General features: G+C 43.4%; 2 protein-coding genes across 3 annotated transcripts in view; one reads left to right on the top strand and one right to left on the bottom strand.

The window, feature by feature from the left end:
- The window catches only part of TRPC5 (transient receptor potential cation channel subfamily C member 5), a 257,295-nt gene that overhangs the window by 44,637 nt on the left and 190,964 nt on the right, over positions 1–21,694 (bottom strand). Inside the window, exons 5-6 of the mRNA XM_027609568.2 lie at positions 3,230–3,566; positions 1,719–1,858 (exon numbers count right to left, since the gene is read on the bottom strand). Coding sequence (XP_027465369.1) covers positions 1,719–1,858; positions 3,230–3,566 — 477 coding nt within the window. The remainder of the gene's footprint in view (positions 1–1,718; positions 1,859–3,229; positions 3,567–21,694) is intronic.
- Positions 1–21,694, top strand: part of TRPC5OS (TRPC5 opposite strand) — a 56,973-nt gene that overhangs the window by 10,174 nt on the left and 25,105 nt on the right. The window contains exon 3 of one of the 2 annotated variants that reach the window (XM_027609570.1): positions 19,331–19,480. The exons of the other annotated variant lie outside the window; for it this stretch is intronic. The gene's annotated coding sequence lies outside the window, so the exon portion shown is untranslated. The remainder of the gene's footprint in view (positions 1–19,330; positions 19,481–21,694) is intronic. 2 annotated transcript variants of the gene reach the window in all.

Below are 21,694 nucleotides of genomic sequence, written 5' to 3'. Positions count from 1 at the left end.
GGCATGTCTTGCTTCATTAATTCTCCTTTTTTTTTTTTTGAGAACGCCAACTTTTTGGCAAATGTCTCCTTTGGGTTAAGTGTTTATCAGTTGAGGGGCATTTATTCAGCTTAATAGAGCTGACTTATCCTTCCACTATGTGATGGGGAAGTTCTAGCTCCTTGGAATCCCTGCGAGTGAAATTGAATAGGTTATAAAATTAGTTAATATTGGGAATCTATAGACATGTTTATATCCCTAAGAGTAAATCCTTTTCTTGATCATTTATTCTAAACTTTCTTGTTTAAGCAAAACCCACCAATTTCTAGATTGATAATCTGTTGTCCCTCCTGTGTATAAATAACACTTCCAAAGGAAGAGGTTTTTTTTTTTTTTTTTTTTAAGGCAAACAGTGTTACTTAGTCAGCAGAGTGCCAGAATTACATGAATTTCATCCAGGCACATTAACCAGAGAGATTCAAACATTTTCCTCACCAGCTTTTTCTTGTAAGGAAGTTGTAAGTATGTGTTAAACGATCACCACAAGTATAAGGCATACTCTTAGGCTTCTTTCAAAAATGTTTTATGACTGCATTCAGTATTCATGCTCCACATAACTAACTCCCAAGGTCTTCACATTTATGCAATATGCATATTAGGGATATAAAAATAAGTTGTTGGAGATTTGGGGGACAGCCATATTCCCATTCTAAAACTCCCTAATGTGGGAGTTAGTGCCAAAAAGCATGACTGACTAGACAATCTTGGAGATTGAATTGTCAGCTTTTTCTCATGCTGGAGAAGTTCAACTCAGGGTAGAAGGAGCCAGCCATTCTATCATCTAATGAGCACCAAATCTGAACCCAGAGCCTAGGACTACCCAATATGAGATGTTGGACATGAGGCTATTTTTCAGGATAATTTAGGCTGTACGTTGTGTGGGAAAAGCATTAAGATACTCTGTATGTGTGTGTGTGTGTGTGTGTGTGTGTGTGTTCATTATCTGAATTGGTACAGAGGCATAGGTTGAGTGATACTCAAAAAGCTGGATTTATAACAGCTTGAATGATCATCCGGGTGCTGGAAGTAATGAGGGAGGCAGAGATGATTAAAAATCTGTCTCCTGCAGTGAAGTTTCTAGGGTTCCTCTACCTGTCATATGAAGAACACTTGAGGGAAGTGTGAATACTTAGCTTTGAGAAGAGTCAGGTCAGCAAGTTGGGGAGAGATGGCTTCACACTGGAAGCACTACTCAGAAAAAGGAAGAGCTTTGTTCTGTTTGACCCCCCAGGGAAGAAGGATTATTAATGGATGTGTCACAGGGAAAATAATATTAGAAAAACATAAAGTAGCACTTTTTAATGAAGTGACAAGGGTTAAGAGAGGTTTTTGGAGATTATGAATTCAGTGTGTTTTCTGTCCCTGACCTATGGAAGCATCAGTGGACCATCTTGGCAAGGATATTGTAGAGAGGATTTAAACACTGACTGGGTGGGTCGGTGGCTGAAGACCCTTTTCTGTCAGAGTTTAAGAAGCTGAAGATTCATTTGTAAATTGTTCTTTTCTTCACTTAGGTGGAAACTACTTACAAACTATTGAAAGAATGTCTTTTTATATGGTACTTTCCCGCATGGATTGGACTGTCAACAATTTTCCCCTAAACGCTTCATGCTCCCCATGCTAAAGCTTAATGTAACCCAAATCATTGCTTAAGAAAAAGGGCAAACATTCCAAGTTACCTTGACATAGGCCACAATCTTCAAGGAAATGGTTGCCAGGTAGAGTGAGTTCATTGCAAAATCCATCAGATTCCACCAGTCATGGATATATTCAGTAAATCCACCATCCCACATTTCCTTAATCTCCCCCCAAATGAAACCTAAAGAATGGAGGCAAGAGGTTTATTTCTAGACAGGGCCAAAATAGTATCATAGTCATCACAGTAGGATTCCCCTGAGTAAAGATAGGCAGAAACAATGAATGGATTGAGATCACTGGAGAGAAGCCCCCAGAGATGGTAATAATAACATATCTCTTTTTCTTTCCTGCATCACCTCTCAGTTGTGGACTTGCCAAACCTGATAGGCTTTACCTGAAGATGCTCATGCATTATACTTTTCCGGATGCTACTCACTTTTAGCATTATTATTATAGTTACTGGAATGCTGTTGGCAATTTTGGGTGCTTGATTCTATTCTATTCCCATTTTGAAGTAGGAAATTTATTAATTTCATTAATAAACTAATGAGGTCAATATTATCCTATAGTCTTTAGTTTCCATCATGTGCTAGAGGGAAAACTCAGTAAGTTTTTGAGGTGAGCTAGCTGACCACCAACCGAATTACTGGATGTTGAGGCTGACACTAGACAAAGGGCCCCAAAATAATTTAGAATCCTCTTTTCTCCTTTCTCCTCTCATTGTGTGGGGGGTTTTGTGGAATTCTGCCTGATGACATAGATGTTTCTTGAATCTTGGAATCGGGAAACCAGTAAAAGGTGTGGCTCTAGTCTAAGACAGTGCTTCTCAGACTTTAAAGTGCATGTCAGTCACCTGGGGATCATGTTGAAGTTCAGATTCTGATTCCCTAGATCCAGGGTGGGACTTGAGATTCTGTATGTCTAACAATTTCCCAGGTGATGATGCTGACATTGCTCATTTGGGAATTACAGTTTGAGTAGCAAGGATATGAAGGATAGCAATGCATTGGAGGGTCCAGTGCAATCGAAACATGCTTGGAGACTACTGGTGAAGTTCCTTTTACCATGAATTGTGTGAATTTCCCAGGTTCTCCTCCCGACTGTGGAATCATTACCCATATAGGATGTGGACCCTGAATAAGTACTAGGATTTTGTAGAGTAGCCACAAGAAAGGTTCAAGTGCTCTTGAGTTATAGAAAGGGCACTGAATAGATTAACACTTGCTCTGTCTAGCTTACCTGAAACCCATTCTGACTGATACTAGGCTTTCCTTCCACACCAAATGATAGATAATTTCCTGTCCTTGAAGATGTTAGGTTAGCAGACTTAAGCCCTGGGTTCACTGCCAATCTCACTGTGGGCCAGGTAATACTAAGTGACCAGGGTCTGGGGAAGAAGGAACCACATTTCTGAGACTCCCAACAAAGGGCTTCCCCACAGCACAAATAGAAGATGTCCTGATTCAGGGCCAGTCCATCTGCCTGCTCCAGTATTTTCTGTAAACAGGAGCAGCAGGCAATCTGGCCATAGCTCCTGGTTTCTTCAACTCACCGAGAACCCAAGGCAATATCATCCATTCCACAACAGTTGGGGGAGGCCCCTGTACATGAAGGTCTGTCCTGACGATATGCTGAGAAGCCAGGAGAAGCATGAAGAGGAAGGTCAGATATGATGCTGTGTGGCAGATAAACTTGATAAAGGGTTTCTTGATGAACAGTCCAAGGTTGCTCCTGGGTGAGATCAGATAAGCTATAGACAGCATGGGAAACAGGAACCCAATGGTCATGCAGGTAAGCAGCTTGACTACCCAGTGTTTCCGTCGCCATCCAGGGAAGCCGTCGTACCACAGGGTGGCAAGTAACTGTTGGCAATTAGGCTGAGCAACAAACTGGGGAAGAAAGAGGACAAGTTAGGCATCTTGGACGTCCAGGGGGACGTCTACATTCATAATACCTCTCCTAGTTTACAGCCAGCTTCATGGCCAATCCCCAGAAGAGGCCTTTTTTCCAGATTTCCATGAATGGATCTAACCGCAGAGACAGCTCTACATGTTGAACTATGAGACTGGGTTTTCCTTAGGGTTATTTGCTTCATATATTAAGCAAAATCACTCTGTTGGGTTTGTGCTTCATCATACTTCCCTCTTCTTCCTCCCATCATGTTAGGGAAATGGTTCCCAAACGTTGGCTCTCCATCAGAATCATCCAGCGAAAATTAAAATATTCAGATTCCCAGATTACACCAAAGACTGACTAAATGAGCATCTCTGCGGAGTAGAGCCTGGGCAGCTGTTTTACAAAGTTTTTCTGGGAATATCCATGTCTTTTAGCAGAGAATCATGGGGACATTTTGTTTCAAATTGGTTCACTTTTACTCGTTCCCCGAGCTTACGTGAGGTCATCAACAAATGTGTGCTATGTTTGGGCAAACACAAACTGGCAGAGAATAAGCTCATGCCTATGGCTATGGTTTAGAATGGAAATGAGTTCCCTGCTTGATTTTGTCTTTTTTCCCCTTTGGTTCAAAACCAAATCTCCGTAACTCCCTTTCCCTCCCTACGCTTAACCAACTTCTACGCATCATGTAATGCTCCACTCAGGTATCACCTGCACCAGGGAGCCTTGGCTGAGCAGTCCAGATTTGCTCTCCTTTGTGCTCCCATTATGCTTTGTTCATATCCATTTTAACTTTAAGCCCTTACTATACTGTTTTATAACCGCCTTTTTATACCTCCATCTCCCTCACTAGATTGTGCACTCCCAGTGCTCTTCCCACTGCATCCAAACATCTTGCTTCACCCTTCTACTTTGCTGTCCTTTTTTTTTTTTTTTTTTTTAGGACTTTTTCATCCCAGCCTCTGGCATAGGCTGTTGTGCCAAGAAGAGTAGTAAGAGACTGTAGGATCTAGCACCTCTTGGTTGGCTAGCAGTGAATCAGCTTGCTGCTTTGCCATCTATTAACACCCTCTCAAGTCTAGACGTGCAGAAGAGGGAACAATATTTGGGGGCCCAAATTACGACACTGTGTACTAACTCAGCTGGGATTTTATTTAATGGCAATCTCCAAAGTGTCAGTGATTAATAGTTAAGGAATCATCAGCATTGCAAGTCATCATCAAGCTGCCACTTCCTGGTAAGCAACTCAATAGGGAGCTCAACTGTCAGCCGTGATTTTAAATACTGCCTACATTTCCCAGCTTCCCATGGGAAAGGTTAAATAGAGCTGTACCGTATAGCTTACTAGGACAAAGGAAATAAAATTCTTCCATCATTTACCTGACACCCGAGGTAGACTAGCCCAACTTTACTGTTAGTATATCTGTGAAGGTCACTGGCTTCCCACCAGAACCATTCTGCTTTTCCTTGAGCACACAGTTGGACTACACCTTCCAGTCTCCCTTGCAGTGAGATGTGGCCACATGACTAAGTTCTTAATAATGGTGGGACTGCTGAGAAATGATGGGTGGTACTTCCAGGCCTGGCTTATAGAAGTTTCCCGTGTGTGTTCCTCCATGTTCTCTCCTGCTTCTGGCTGACTGGGATGTAACCCAGGATGACCTAGGAGTTTCTGTCAGCTCGTGTCCATTAATGACCAAATAGAGGAGAACTATCCTGCCAATACCTGCCTTGGACTGTTACATGACTGAGAGGATTCTAGTGTGTTTGAGCCATTATGTATTTGGGAGTCTAGACTACCCTAAAGCACTTTACTATTATGAAACTATCAAAAATAAACTCTAAAATTTTTTTTATCATGTGATCTCATCTTCTTCAAAGATGCTTATGATCCCCAACGTGTCCTGGATCACATAGACACAATCCTTTAGTCTCTTACTACTCTTCTTGGCACAACAGCCTATGCCAGAGGCTGGGATGAAAAAGTCCTATTAAAAAAAAAAAAGGACAGCAAAGTAGAAGGGTGAAGCAAGATGTTTGGATGCAGTGGGAAGAGCACTGGGAGTGCACAATCTAGTGAGGGAGATGGAGGTATAAAAAGGCGGTTATAAAACAGTATAGTAAGGGCTTAAAGTTAAAATGGATATGAACAAAGCATAATGGGAGCACAAAGGAGAGCAAATCTGGACTGCTCAGCCAAGGCTCCCTGGTGCAGGTGATACCTGAGTGGAGCATTACATGATGCGTAGAAGTTGGTTAGTGTAGGGAGGGAAAGGGAGTTATGGAGAGGGAAAAGGAGTGAAGAGCCAAAGCAGAGGGTATGACATGACTAAAGGCATCGAGGTTTAAAAAAAAATGACCTGTATGAGGAACTAGAGCAGTCTGGGGTGGCTACAGCTTGAAATACAAAGCTGTGAATGGCAGGAGATAGGGCTGGAGAAGTAGACAGGGGTTACAGAAAATTAAAATGATAACCTTTGGCTACTGTAAATAGTATGACTCATTTTAAGAGAGATAGCCATAAGCAATATGTGTGAGTGTGTGCGAGTGTGAGTGTGTGTATTTGTGTGTGTGTTTAGAGTAGTGGAGTAGTTAAGACTCTCCAGTGTAGACTCTGGAGCTAGATTGCATTGGTTCTCTTTGTTCTTCACTGATTTTTGTCTGAAGAATGGAGATCATAGCATCTACCAGCCAGGGTTGGTGTGAGAATTAAGATCACTTATGGGATGCCTGAGTGGCTCAGTCGGTTTAGCGACCAACTCTTGATTTTGGCTTGGGTCCTAATCTCAGGGTGGTGGGATCGAGCCCCATGCTGGCCCTGTGCTTGGTGGGGAGTCTGCCTGAGATTCTCTCTCTCCCTCTCCCCCTGCCCCTCCTCCTACTCATGCGCACGCACACACACACTCTCTCTCTCTTTCTCAAATAAATAAATAAATAGGAGTGCCTGGGTAGCTCAGTTAACCGTCTGCCTTCAGCTCAGGTCCTGGGATCTAGCCCTGCATCAGGCTCCCTGCTCAGTGGGGATTCTGCTACTCCCTCTCCCACTGCCCCTCCCCCTCTACTCATGTTCTGTCTCTTGCTTTCTCTCTCTCAAATAAATAAATCTTAAAAAAAATAACTCTTGAAAAAAAAAAGATCACTTACTACATACAAAGTACTTAGAACTATGCCTAGCATATAGTAAGGGCTCATTCAAATTTAGCTGCAGATATTATTATGCATGTGATAGGATCAGACTTAGATTTTAGAAAGATCCTTCTGGGGATCGAGTGGGAGATGAATGGGGGGCAGAAAGTGGGCAAAACTCGAGGCAGGAAGACCGGTTAGGAATCTGGTATATGATGATTGTGACTTGGACTAAGGTAATGGCAGTGGAAATGGAAAGCCTCGCTCAGATGCAAAATGCTGTGAGGAGGTGGAAGGAAGTGGCAGAATGTGGTGATGGATGGGGAGTGAAGTAATAGATGGGGATTGAGTGTAAAGGGGTGGGGGACTTCTCTTTTGGGTGAATTGGTAGCTATTAGTGTCATCAACTGAGAGTGGGAACACTGAAGCTGGGACAGGTTTACGGAGATGCATGCAGAGTTAGATTTGTCTGTGTGATGCCAAATGGAGATATCTGGACTGATGTACTGATGCAGGGGTTGACAAACTTTCTCTGTAAAAGGCCAGATAGTAAATATGTGGGGCTTTGCAGTCCATATAGTTCCTGTAGAAACTACTCAACTGTTTCGGTGCTAACTCAGCAATAGACAATATGTAAATATGTAAATGAATGGGTGTTTATTTTTTATTTTTTTAGAATTTTTTACTTGAGAGAGAGGTTGGGGAGGGGCAGAGGGAGAGAGAGAAAGAATCTCAAGCAGACTCCCTGCTGAGTGCAGAGCCTGATACAGGGCTTGATCTCATGACCCTGAGATCATGACCTGAGCTGAAATCAAGAGTCGGGTGCCTGGGTGGCTCAGTCGTTAAGCGTCTGCCTTCGGCTCAGGTCATGATCCCAGGGTCCTGGGATCGAGTCCCACATCAGGCTCCCTGCTCAGCGGGAAGCCTGCTTCTCCCTCTCCCACTCCCCCTGCTTGTGTTCCTGCTCTCGCTGTGTCTCTCTGTCAAATAAATAAATAAAATCTTAAAAAAAAAAATGAAATGAAGAGTCAGATGCTCAACTGACTGAGTCACCCAGGTGCCCCCTGCCAATTAACACTTTAGTTGTAGTTTGCCAATCCCTGTACTATGATATTTTCCCTGCTGCTGCTAGGACCAAACAAATATTTGGACCATGTCAGCAGTGGTCTTTATGACTGCCTGGGACTTCCCCTCATGTATCCCCAAGAACTCTGACCCCAGAAATCACTTTCCCTTAGGCAAAAGTGCAGAGGTGAAGCTTCTTTGAATAAAGGATATTACCATCCAACCTCTATCTTCACTGCCTCTGCTCTGATTTTCGACTAGGCTGAAGAGCGTAATTTTAAATTTTGGACAGGTTTTTATTTTCTGTTTTTACATCTGACAAGAGTAGTGTAGGGTGGTGTGGATTCTGGAAGAACAAACTGCAATTAAAATATTATAAAGGAAGTTTTTGTTAAGCCACCACATAGTATCGAACCCCAAAACATCTGTGAGCCTTGAAAGCACAATCCTATTCCTGTTTGCATACTGAAGTTCAAATTTGACAGGTTATTTAATCAATCTCTACTCTATTTCAAGAATGCCTCAGAAGGAGAGATTGCAGGAAAAACAGCAGAGTGTGTACTCGTTGGATGCTCGATTGTACTAAGAGCCAAACTGTACAGAGACCAGAGCGGTAGTTTTTAATTTTGATGGGGTCCAATTTGTGTTTTATTTTGTTGCTTGTGCTGTTGCTGCCATATCTAAGAAACCATTACCCTATCCGAGATCACAAAGATTTGTACCTAGGTTTTCTTCTCTGGATTTGATAGCTTTAGCTCTTGTATTTAGGTCTTTGATCCATTTTGAATTAACTTTTGCATATTGTGTGAGAAAGGGGTCCAACTTCATTCATTTGCATGTGGATATCCACTTGTCCCAGTGCTGTTTTTTGAAAAGGCTATTATTTCCCCGTTAAATTGTTTTGGCATCCTTGTTGAAGATCAACTAACCATAAATGTAAGGGTTTACTTTGGACTCTTAATTCTATTCCATTTATCAATAAGTCTATCCTTGTCTTGTTCCTCATTTTAGGGGAAAAGCTTTCAGTTGGTCTCCATTAAGTGTGATATTAGCTATGGCTTTTTCATAGATGGCTTTCATCGGTTTAAGGAAGTTCTAATCTGTTTTCTGAGTGTTTTTTTTTTTATCATGAAAGGGTGTTGGATTATGTCAAATGCTTTTCCTATGTCAATTGAAATGTGTGTTTTCTCCCTTCTATGGATGTAATGTAATACATCGATTTTGTTATGTGAATCACTCCTACACTACTGGGATGAATTCCACTAGGTCATGGTGTACAATCCTTTTTATCTATTTCTGGATTCAGATTATTTTTTGTTAAGCCTATCGTTTGCCTCAACTGCTATCTACTGTTTCCCAGGTTGCTGTGATGTGAAACAATTTCTGCTGAATTTTTCAACAAATGCCCTTAGGGAAAGGGCTGTTGGTCCTGAGTAAGATCACATAAACACAAGCTCTGTAAATGGAGCTTTTCTAGGGAGTTGCCAGACAGGTCATATAATGACAGTTTTCTGGGGATGGGTCTTTTGGGGGAGCTCCAAACTCAATCTTCTCCTTTCCAGTGGAGAAGCTGCCAAGCTGTTGCTCTTCACAGTTGCTATGGTTCCAAGGCTGTTGGTTTTTAACACTGTGGTGGGGCTTGGTAAAGGGGGAGAGGAACAGGCAAGTTAAAATATTGCAAAACTTGCTGTTCTTACCAAGATTCAGCTGTTTTTCTTGAATACATGCTCCTCTGGTTATTACAAGCCTTTGGTTAATTTTCAGAATTGTGAAAATGTTTATTTGGAATATTTTTCCTATGCCTTGTTGCTTTTTTGGAGGAGTGGATTTTCAGAAGTCCCAACTCCACCATTCTGGAAGTGTTTTCCCTTTGTGACTTTTTAACTTTTCATGGGAGGTGATGTTGTATTTGGGTTGTTAGATTGTGGCTTAATGCAGAGGATAGAGCCCTTTCCCAATTTCTTCCTCAGGGGGCTTCAAAGAAAAAAACACCAAAGTTTGAGGAGTATGAGAGCTTCTTTTTTTTTTAAGATTTTATTTGAGATAGCAAGAGAGAGCAGAAGCAGTGTGAAGGGCAGAGGGAGAAGCAGACTCCTCGCTGAGCAGGGAGCCCGATGTGGGGCTCGATCCTGGAACTCCGGGATAATGACCTGAGCCGAAGGCAGACACTTAACCCACTGAGCCACCCAGGAGCCCAGTATGAGAGCTTCTTAAAAGCCAGAGGGCTGGGTATTGGTCAGGGAATAGGAGCATGTCTTAGTTTCCATTATATTCCCAGTATTTTGCTAAATGCCTGGCACAAGGTAAACACTGAATAAATATTTGTTAAATGAGTGATTGAATAAATAGGTATGTGATAGGTGAGCCTTGGTGGAATGCTCTCTTTCCAAAGCTTTCTTTCCTTAGTATATATAGGGGGTGATGTGTGGTAGTTAAGACAAGCCTCCTGGAAGTTGAAATGACGAACTACTCTTAACATAGATTAACTACCATATATTGAGCTCTTATAATGTACCAAACATTGTATCAGATTTTCTTTTTTTAAAGATTTTATTTATTTGTCAGAGAGAGGGAGAGAGCACAAGCAGGGGGAGTGGGAAGCAAGAGGGAGAAGCAGGCTCCCCGCTGAGCAAGGAGCCTGATGCAGGACTCGATCCCAGGGCTCTGGGATTATGACCTGAGCTGAAGGCAGACGCTTAACCTACTAAGCACCCCAGGTGTCCCTGTATCAGATTTCACATGCATCACCTCACAACAACCCTAAAGGCAGATATTAGCATTACACTCCTTTCACAGATGATGGAACTGAGCTCAAGATCACATTTGTGGTACGTGGTAGGGCCAGGACTGGAGCCCTGGCTTGGCTGATGCTATAGACCAAGCCCTTCAACACTGTACTCAGGCAGTCCATGGATGGTATGAACTGAGGCCTGCAGAAAGCTGAATTTCCCAGTATTGTCCCCACTGGCCTGGCCACAGTGACCAAAATGCTCCTGTCACGTATTGCTTTGGGTCAAGGTGTTGAAATTATATTCATGTTTTTATGGGGCACCTGAGTACCTCAGTTGGTTAAGCATCTGCCTGGCTCAGGTCATGATCTCGGGGTCCTGGGATCGAGCCCTGCATTGGGCTCCCTGCTCAGGGAGGAATCTGCTTCTCCCTCTCCCTGTGCTCCTCCCCCTGCTCATCCTCTCTCTCTCAAATAAAATCTTTAAAAAAAGAAAGTATATTCATGTTTTTAGGAGGTGGTAACATATAAAACTATTAACTAACAGTTTAAAAGTGAGTGTATCGTATTAGCCAGTTACCTACCTATAAGGGGCCTGCACACCAGCAAAGCTGAAGAACAATGATCAGAAGCCCAGGTCTGGGCTCCTGAGTGGCAACTAGGAAAGGCAGGAGGGAAGATGCAGAGTTTAAGGACACAGGGGAGGGGAGGAGGGGGAGGAGACGCTGAAGATCTTAGTTTCTTGGTTTAGCCGCCCCAGACCAGATCTATATAGGAACCCCCTTTACAACCGCCCAGATCTTTTCTTCACAAACCTGCTAGGGCCCTCGGTGCAGTTCCTTTTATTTTTAAAAAATCTACGATGCTTCATTTCTCCAATGCTCTCAGGCAATAGCTGAAAATGAAATTTTTCCTTACTGTATAGGACCTTTGGAAAAGCCCTGGCTTTTTTCCTTTCACATAAAGCTGTATTGTAAATGGAGGGGCTCAATAGCTCTTTGCCCCTCGAAAGAGAGATTCTTGATAGGAATAACGTCAGGTTCTACTGGTAAGAGCGCCACCTTCCCCCAGACCACTAGCAAAACTGTTTTGATTTCACCTAGGCAGAGCTCTGACTTCATTCATTCAGTGAGGAGAATTCTCTCCCTAGGTCCCCACCAGTCCATCGCATGCAACTCTTGCTCCTACAGCTGTCTAAATAATCACGTGGCTTTAGTGCTTGGTTCACATGCTGAACCCAAAGCAGAACAGAATTTGACTTGCTCATGGCGAAGGGAATGCAAGATCAATGTGAATCAGTTTAGCCATTTCAACAAGTATTTCTGTACATCTGCTCCATGTCCAGTTCTGTGTGGTCCGTGGGGAGAGGGTCACAACAAGAGAGACCCACAGTGATTCTGGCCTGCAGGATCTCACTGACAGACCAGCCAAACTCACATGAAACAAGTAATAGAACAGTCATGTTTGTGTTCAGATGGCCTGTGCAAGCGGTACAGATGGTGAGAGTGTCAGGTTCTCAGCTGGGTGGTGGCCACACACTGGTGAAGGCTACTCCCTTCCAAATCAGGAGATTTTGCCAAGTAAGGACGTGATTAAAAAAAAAAAAAAAGCCCACGCCCCTTTGACTCTTCTGTTCGCACCACTTCATAAAAAGAAATGTCAGAATAAAGTACAGTCATTCAAACTGGATCCATTTAGTGTTAGGAAAAATTGACTACATTGTCATGAGGCACAACAACTTAGGAACTCAGGGCATTCAGAGAAGGGGTGAATCAGCAGGCACTAGAGTCTGAAGGAAAGACTACAGAGATTCATTAAATCAGAGAATCTCACTTCCTTCTGGAAGCCTTCCCTGATTGCCCCAGCCAGAGGCGATCCCTCCTCCTCAAACCCAGACCACTTTGCTTCTTCCTTGAGGTACCTCTTAGAGTCTGACCTGTGTTACACTTACTTTTATGTAGAGCCCGTGACTTGGCTTTCTTACCCCAGTAAGCTTCTGAAGGGGAGGGATAATTTTGTATGTTGTATGACATTTCATAGCCCAAAGGGCTTTGCAGACATTTACTGTACTTGTTAAAGTGAGAAAGTTCTCTTTTCTGCTTTCCTGCTAAACTTTGGTCCTGAATGTTCACTGCCTAGTGAGCATTTCAAATTCATAACCCAAATGGAACTTTTTCTCCCCCAAACCCCTCTCTCTCTCTCTCTCTCTCTCTCTCTCTCTCTCTCTCTCTCTCTCACACACACACACACACACACACACACACACACACTTTCACCTCATATTCTGTGTACCCACAAGGTATTTCTCTAATACTAGTCATAATAGTCACAGATTAAATGTCCATAGAAGTTCCTGTGTTTTGGATACTTTCAACAGCCCTTTATATGTATGAACCAACCCAGGAGGTGGGTACTGCATTTACATCCATTTTACAGATGAGAAAAACTGACGCCCAGAGAGGTTAAATACTAATGATAACAGCAACAATGAACATTTGAGTGCTCACTGTGTGTCAGGCACTATAGTGAGTGCTCATTTAAGAGTAGTGAGCCTGGGATACACTTCTCTGGTTAGTGACCAAGACCTCGTCTCTGACAAGACCATGGAAAATGAGGGGAAATCCCTTGGTAGGAGCAGAGGATCTGGGGGTGAAGGGCGGGCTCTTGAGAAGGAAACCAGGCTGTGAGGCAGAGAAAAAAGCCAGTAGCAGTTGAGTTTTCAGTGGCTCCCCTAAGGATGGGCAATGTGGTCAGAGGAGAAAAATGTTTCTAACTCCCACAATCCACTCTGTTCTGCGCCATGGAGGCTGTCAGCAAGAGACAAATCAGATCAGGATAAAACAAGGCAGTCCCACATTGAGTCACCTCACTGGTGATTAGCACATGATTTTAGACTGTTGGGTATGTATAAAGTGCAGTAGATGAGACTAGGAGAAAGGTCACCTTGACCTATGTTTAACATTCAGAGCTTTGTTAAGCAGCTCAGGCCTGTTGTTCCCTGAAGTAATTGGCACTGAATTATCTTTGTGTGTTTTCTAAAAGAGAGTAGCTGATTCAAGCTGGGGGCCTTACACTGTAAACATTTCTTCCTTTAGTACACTTGGAGGAAAGGAAAATCTGAAAGGTGAGAATGAGCCCCCCCGCCCCACATCCCCCAGAGACGTCCAGGATGGGGAAGAAAACTTGAGTTCCCAACTATGGCAGGCTTTGAGCTAAGGGCCTTTCTGGGTGGTTGGAAAAAGTCTACTGATCTTTCTAGAACGTTCCTCTGCTCCCTCAGTGAGTGGCTACACAATGGAATAGGCCCAACTTTCATCGCCTGAGATGTCAGTTCTTCAAAAGAGAGTCCAGTTGTGTGTAAGGGTGTATTTAAAAAGCCAGCCAGCAAAAATGATCTGAGATAGAACAAGTTTTGTTGGTTTGTTTTGTAGTTGCCAATCAAGCTGGGCTCTGGTGAGGAGAAAAATGCTCAAAAAGGAAATCGGGCAATACAGAATTTTCCAAAGGGGAAAATGTACAAAACACCTTCCTTCCCTGCCATTACAGTGAGCTTGCTGAGCCGTACTGTTATGAAGTGGTTCAGCTTTTTACCACAGCAGCAGAAATTTGAGATGAAGAAATAGGTTTTGGTAAGTAGATTAGGCCCAGGTCATAGTTCAAAGTGGCCCTTACATTTTACATGTAGTCTCTGTCTAAAACCATTTTATATTTACTTACTCAGATCACTAATCCGTGGTGAATTTTTTTGAAAGAAGGAGATGCGGTGGTTACCCAGGGATTACTGAGATATTTTGTACTCATCTGGTTGTTGCCGCAGTTACCTGGTGCCCTTGGTACCTGAACTAGCCTGCCTATATCACTGGCAACAGAAGTTCAGACTCATAAAATAAGTCAACTGGCAGTCATACCTCTAATTTCAAGTTTGAGCTAAGGCTCACTAGCTCAAACTAACTGAAGGAAGGTGAGGTTAGATGCTGAAAACTCAGTTTTAAACACATATTTAAAAAATATAGTCTCCCATTTGCATGTATATACAGCAGTGGGAATTTGCTAAATGGGGTTTCCTGGTAGATGTTATAATTCTCCCTTGTTGGAGGTGATAGACTCTGAAAGCATCTAGTGCTGCAAAATTAAGTCCAATGCCGTGGCTTATTCTAGCCATGAGAGGGCAGCAGAGAGTGGCGGGAACGCACTTCCTACTTCCAAGAATGGTATTCTAGAAGGAAAGAGGAGCCTGTCTTGGAAAACTTCTTACCTGGGAGGGAGCAAGTGAACCAGCATGTCAGGCAATTGAAGAGGAGAGCCTGGAAACTCACTAAAGCCAAATAAGAAGTTAGTCGGGGTGTGACCAGGTCAGCTAGTGGCCCATGGACTAGAACAGGGGCAAATATATTTTCTCATTATATATGAGAGCCAAAGGGGCAACCAATTCTGATGGCATCAGTCTTGGAGAGCTGGGTGTCCTGGGCAGTTCCAAGTCTAGTGCTGGGAGGATGCTACAGGTTCACAGATTCACAGTACTTACTCCAAAGTTCTTGTGGCCAGATGTGTTTTGGAATTCTAAATTTGTTGGATTTCAGAACAATAATATGCCATCTGTACCATATATTAGGTAACACTCCCAATGAGATTTAAGGCAGCACTCATAATTAGGGTTGCCAGATTTAGCAAATAAAAATACAAGAGGTCTAGTTACATTTGAATTTCAGATCGACAGTGAATCATGTTTTAGTTAGTATAAGTATGTCCCACATATTATAAGGAGATATACTAAAACATGATTCACAGTTGATCTGAAATTCAAATGTAACGAGATGTTCTGTATTTTATCTGAAAATCCTACTATAGTCAAACACGTTAGTATCACAGCAGTGAAACCTATGGAATGCTTAGACTCAGTGGGATAAATAAAGACAATAAATTGCTTCACATCAGTTCATCTCATGTTTTGCCACCATATGAGTTTTGATAGGAAATTTATGAAAAAAAATTTTTTGGTTTTCAGGACTTGGTAGATTTTGGAATTGTGGACTTGTAATTGTTCAGTTAATAAAAGGAAACAATGGAGAGATCTATGGTGAGATGTGTTCATGCCTGCAGTGTCTCTAGTTCTTGAGGGCCTGGGTCCTTCTTTTTTTTCAGGTCATAAAACTTGTGCAGGTATGGCAGGTCCTGAAACATTGGGGGTACAAAAGGAGACTAAGTCAGGTGCACCCAAATAGTTTTCACATTTATAAGAAGGCTTGGCTGGAGGTTTCATGACCTGCTGTGAGCAGCCCACTTTGAAATCTTCAGGATGAAATCAGAATAAAGGGAGTGGAGGAAACTTACCCCTAGCTATAAGAAAGAACACATTTTGGAAACATACATCTTGAACTCTGTCTTTTGGCCTGTGATTTGTGGTGGAACTCAGGGTGCATCTTTGTGTTTGGGTCTTTTTGCAATTGGCAGTCGCTACCCAACTGGCCTTCCTCATAGGGTTCCCCTGACAATCAAATGGATCATGGGGGTGGGAAAGTGCTTTGAAACATTCTCAACACCAAACAAAAGGAAGATGGTGTTCCTCATACATCTTTGTTCACCTATTGGTGCAATGTAGGCCTTACACACAAAGATATTTCTAATAAGGTAGAGTGGTAGCATGGTCTCTGTAGTCAGACCTGAGGTTCAAATTCCAGCTCCACGACTTCCTGGCTGGGCGACCTTGGGCAAGTTGCTTAATCTCTCTGGCCCTCAGTTTCTCCATTTGAAAAATGAGGATTATACCAGTAACCCATGTCATAGGGTTATTCTAAAGACTAAGAGAGTTAACTCAGTGCCTCGCAATAAGGAAAGAAACATTATTATTGTCATTCTCATCATGGATTATTGTGAGAATTAGACAAAGAAGCATTTAATAAATGTTAGCTATTTTCTTTTAAAGATTTTACTTATTTGAGAGAGAGCGGGAGAGAGAGAGCACACATGCAAGCAGGGGGAGTGGCAGGCAGAGGGAGAAGCAGGCTCCCCGCTGAGCAAGGAGCCCGATGCGGGGCTCGAACGCAGGACCCTGGGATCATGACCTGAGCTGAAGGCAGATGCTTAACTGACTGAGCCACCCAGGCACCCCAAATGTTAGCTATTTTCATCATTATGGCTCTCATTATTATGAGTTGGAGAATCATTGCTTCTTGGATAGTCTTGAAGTGACTGTATGTGTGACTCGACGCAGGCCTCACCTTGACAGTACATCCAACTGGAGGGAGTACGATCCTCATCATATAGTCAGATCCTATAAAAAAAACTCTAACAAATTCCAGAGTGAAAACCTGGATTATGATGCAAGACACACTTCAGAGGAAGGGAGACAACTTGGTAGATAAAGGAGGGAATTTCTCATTGAGAAAGTTTGGCAAGGCAGGATTGCAGGAAGGATGGATTTTGGGGGGCTGGCTGACAAGCTGAGGTATCTCAGGGGGTTCTTTAAAACCAAGGCACAAGATTCCATAAGTATGGTTTTGGGTCCAAGCAAAAATCTTACTCTGGGTGGCTTGCGCTGGATGATTATTCAGGAGGATGGCCCGGAGAGACCATTGCAGCATGGCTCCTGGGTACTTAATGTCACCACTCACACTCCTATACCCTCCCCCACCATGCACACATGTTCTCTCTCTTGTGGAGAAAGCAGGGTTACTCCAAAGCCAGTTCAGTTAACTCAGCAATGTTTCCTGAACCCCTTACTCTGTGCCAGGCCCTGTGCTGGGTCCTTGGGACACAGGCATGACTCAAGCAGCCAGAACCTCATTTCTGAAGGAAACACCTAACAAATAAAGACAAAATCATATTCCTGCCCTCCCGCGATGGGGTTCCCAGGGCCTGACAAGAGCCACAATGAAACTCGGAGACTTTCTCACTAATGACTAAAACAGGAATGTACACTCCTAAAAGAGCAAGGTTTATGGAGCTGAAGGGGAGGAGAAGTAGCTGGAATCCTGAGCGAGTACTTATTGCTGCTGAGTATCAAGACCATTGGAGCCTTGGTGGCTTGATTTTAAAGACAGCAGTACCTATCCTAACCCCTGTCCTTTTTCCTTCTGTCTAGGGACCAGCCTCAGGGTGGGCTTTTATTAATGACTTACTGAGTACTTTACTGGGTGCCGGGAACTTTGTATTTATTCATTCCTTTAATCCCGAATTCTCACAATGACTTGATGAGGGAGGTATTATCACCATTTTACAGATGAAGATATGAGACGCAGGGAGACTAAAGAACCTGTCTAGTAAGTGGTGAGAGCCAGGTCTTGAAGCCAGGTCTATCTGAGTACACCCCAGATTCTCTGACCCAGGGGTCTTCAAACTACAGCCTGGGGCCACATCCAGCTAGTTACCTGTTTGTGTACGTAAAGTTTTCCTGGGATCTGGCCATACTAATTGGTTTACGTATTATGTATGGCTGCTGTGCTACAGCGGCAAGTTGAATAAGTACAACAGAGATCATAGGGCCATGATGCCTAAAATATTTGCTATCTGGCCCTTTACAGAAAAACTTGCTGGCCCCCGGCTCTCCCCACCCTAGTACACAGTCTAGTATGTAGACTTTGGAGTTAGAGCTGAGGTCAAACTTTGGCTTTGCCATTTATGAACAGCATGCCCTTGGACAAGTCCTTCTAAGTCTCTGTGTCTCAGTTTCCTTATCTGTAAAATGGGAATAATAATATTACCTATCTTCTAGGATTGTTGTGAGGATTGTTGTGAGGTGCTATGCATGGAAGATTCTCAGCACATCTAGATGCCTGGCACATGGTAAACTCTTAAAAAATGGGAGTTAAGGGGCCCCTGGTTGGCTTGGTCGGTTAAGCATCTGCCTTCGGCTCTGGTCATGATTTTGGGGTCCTGGGATTGAGCCCCGCATTGAGCTCCCCACTCAGTGGGGAGTTTGCTTTTCCCTCTCCCTCTGCCCCTCCCCCTGCTCATGCTCGCTCTCTTTCTGTCTCTCAAATAAATCAGTAAAATCTTTTTAAAAATGGGAGTTAGATTATTTGGAGTAGTAATGAGTGAGTGACGCTTCAATATCAAATCTCTGCATTTGTTTTGTTCCTGTTCTTGATGACTTTCCTAGGGCCTTGGGTTGCTGAATAAAACACTGAAGTCTGGCACTGGAGGTAGAGATGTGTGGAGCAGCAGTGCGGGGCAGTGAACACAGTGGTTTTGGCCTAGAGGGTGGTTGACAGCAGAGGATTTGCTCTGGAATAAGCGGTTTAATGCTTTAAGCCTGAATAAGCCTGAACCATATTATGTGACCAAAGTGAGGGGTGTGTGTGTGTGTGTGTGTGTGTGTGTGTGTGTGTGTGTGTGAAAGAGAGACAGAGAGCAAGAGAGAGCAGGAGTACACCCCCAATTCTGTGTGTATGTGTGTTTTTTTTAATCACATTCTCAAAATCCCTTTTCCTGTGTTACACTTGAATGGACTCTGATTCCATTCTTTGAAAATTTTGCAGTTTTCTTCAAGATTCCAGTATGTGCTAACCTCCCCACTCTCCAAGTTCCTGTAGGAACTATAGAAAAAAAAATGACTCTGGGGTACATTCTGTTCTCAGTTGTGCTTGGTTGGTCTCCCTGATTAGACCTCCTAACTCCTGTAGGGCAGATACCATGGCCTCTATCTCCCAGGTTCAGGAAGAAGGAGTGTGTTGTTACTATTAAACAATGAAGGGATGTGTGCGGGGTGTGTGTGTGTGTGTGTGTGTGTGTGTGTGTGTGTGTGTGTGTTTCTGACTGGAGAGGTCTCTGATAGAGAAAGGAGAATGAATTTCAGAAGCAAGGTCATTGGGAGATAAGTGAAATGTTTCAATGTTTCAGTGTCCTCTTAAGCAACAGAACCAGAACGAGAACTTGGTGGAAAAAAGGCAGTAACCACACCAGGGGACCTTCTGCTGGGTGGCCACCATCTCTCAATTACCCAGATGAAAGACGTTACCTTCAGATGATAGAAATTCCCATATTTGACAGGTAAGCTGTTGGGTGATGGCCCTTCTATTTCTGAGAGCCATCTTTTCCTGATGTCTCTGTGAAGGTCAACCCTTCCCCCCCAGGGTGAGTTCCTTCATAAACAATTCACCACTTGCAGGTGTCGGAGAGGACATGGAGCATAGATATGTTTTGCAGAGGGAGGAAGGAATGAGCTCTCTTTCCCCTCTGGGGAAAGCACCTGCCCTTCTCCTTCGGATGTCAGTTTTCACTTCTCATAATCTATATTTGGAGTCCTATGTCCATTATTCAAATGGGATACATATTTCCTGTCACTGATATAAACATCTTTCAAGCCAATTCTCTTTTTTCTTGCCAGTCCGGGGTGGAAGGCCGATGGCTCTTGCAAACATAATTTGGAGCAGGACCACAGACAAGTTAAGACCCAACAGCCTAAGGGAGCAAGTGGATTCTCTCTCAAACTATCTTAGCTTCTGCATACTGTAACTTCCAGGTGATTCTGTGTCAGATGAGGATCAGGGTCATAACTGGGCTATACCACCCGGGACTTCCCTGGCAATGCTTACTTGCCTTAACTGTGGTTGTCATATACTTCTCTGAAGAAATGAGATGCAAAACTGTAAGCAACAGACTAGGAATTCCTGGCTTCTCAAGGGTATGGTAGTTGGTTTGGTTTGGTTTTGCTTTTCCCTTTTACTTACAGCTCATATTATTACTGGTATCACACTGTGTAGTGATCACGCTCGAATACCCGGGAGCTTTGGTTGAATACTGGTCTTAACGATTCAGTTCGCAAGACTTCCAGATTGCTGAGACGATTACCTATGTGTGCTCAGATGTGTGTTTCAGAATGATCAATCTTGGCTGAGTGGAGGAAGAATCTGCAAAGGGGGATGGGGTTGGTGTGACAGAGTGGCTGGAGATGGGCTGATTACAAGTCTGTTGTAACTTTCCAAGTGAGAGTTAACAGGGCTTGAGTTAGAGCAATGGGAGTGGAAATGAGAGTACCATAATGGAGATATTTCGGAGGTGGAATTGACAGTATTTGGGAATGGATTGCATGAAGGGGTGGAAGGTGAAAAGGAGCTGAGGATACCTCTGCTATTACATGATACAAGGGAACAGGCAGAGGACTGGGTTTGGGACAGATACTGATGAGTTCATTTTAGGTATGGTGACTTATGGGCCGGGTTTGTCTGCTATCGAGGGAATGCCCAGAATGTGGGACTCTCACTGCTAAACCCGGGTAAGTCCTGGGCAGACCAGGACAAGTTCATCACACTAAGTTTAGGATACGGTGGATTTGCAGACAGTGTCCAGGAGGTGGCTGGGCGTGTAGCAGGGGTGTGTAGAAAGGACATCAGAGTCAGGGGTATAGTTTGGGGAGTTGCCTGTTACAGAAGATGGGTGAGACCACAGGAGTGGGTAGGATAACTAAGGGAGAATACACGGCATGAGATTATACCTACCTCAAATCCCCTGTGGCACTCTAGATCCTTGTGAATATGAATGAATGAATCAAATAATTAACGAAGAGTAAGAGGTGAGTGAGAACGAGACAGCAGGCCACACTTTGAGGCACACCTATCCACACAGGTGGGCTGTGGAAAGAAATCCAAGGCTGAGCCATAAGAGGGCAAAAGAGAACCAGAATGGATGACAGTGTCAAAAAAGTCAAGGAGGAAGAAATTTCAAAAGGGTATGGGTTAGGAAGATTAACACTGAGGACAGGCGATTGGCTCTGGTAATTAATATGTCACTGACCACCTACCAGAGTACACTTTGTGTGGCGTCCTAGAGTCTGTGGCATCCTGAGATCAGATTATAAGATGCTGGTGAAATAAAGAGAAGAAAGGAAGTGTGGGTAGCAGAGATTCATCTTTCTCCCAATAATGAGGGGAAGGGAAAGAATAGTTTTCTCCTTTATATACCAGCTCAAGATCCAGCTCTTCTTAAATTTCCCTGAACAATTGCCATGCTCCTGTTCTCCCCCTTCTCAAAGTTGCTACAGCCCCAGGGGCTCTGTAGGAAAAACATATTAGCTATGTGTGATATACTTCTTTATTTTCTGGTAGCTTCTAGTGTGCTTGTTTGGTCTTCCTATTAAACTCTAAGCTTCCTGAGGGGCAGAGACCACAGCTTAGATCTCTCATCGTGCCCACAAGAAAAGCCTTCGAGAATATTTGCTAGTTGTTTGGATGGGAAGGATGGAAAGACTCTCTGGTTCACATTTTC

This window comes from Zalophus californianus, chromosome X, assembly GCF_009762305.2.
Source record: "Zalophus californianus isolate mZalCal1 chromosome X, mZalCal1.pri.v2, whole genome shotgun sequence".
Lineage (NCBI taxonomy): Eukaryota > Metazoa > Chordata > Mammalia > Carnivora > Otariidae > Zalophus > Zalophus californianus.
This window is presented reverse-complemented; position numbering and strand designations above follow the sequence as displayed.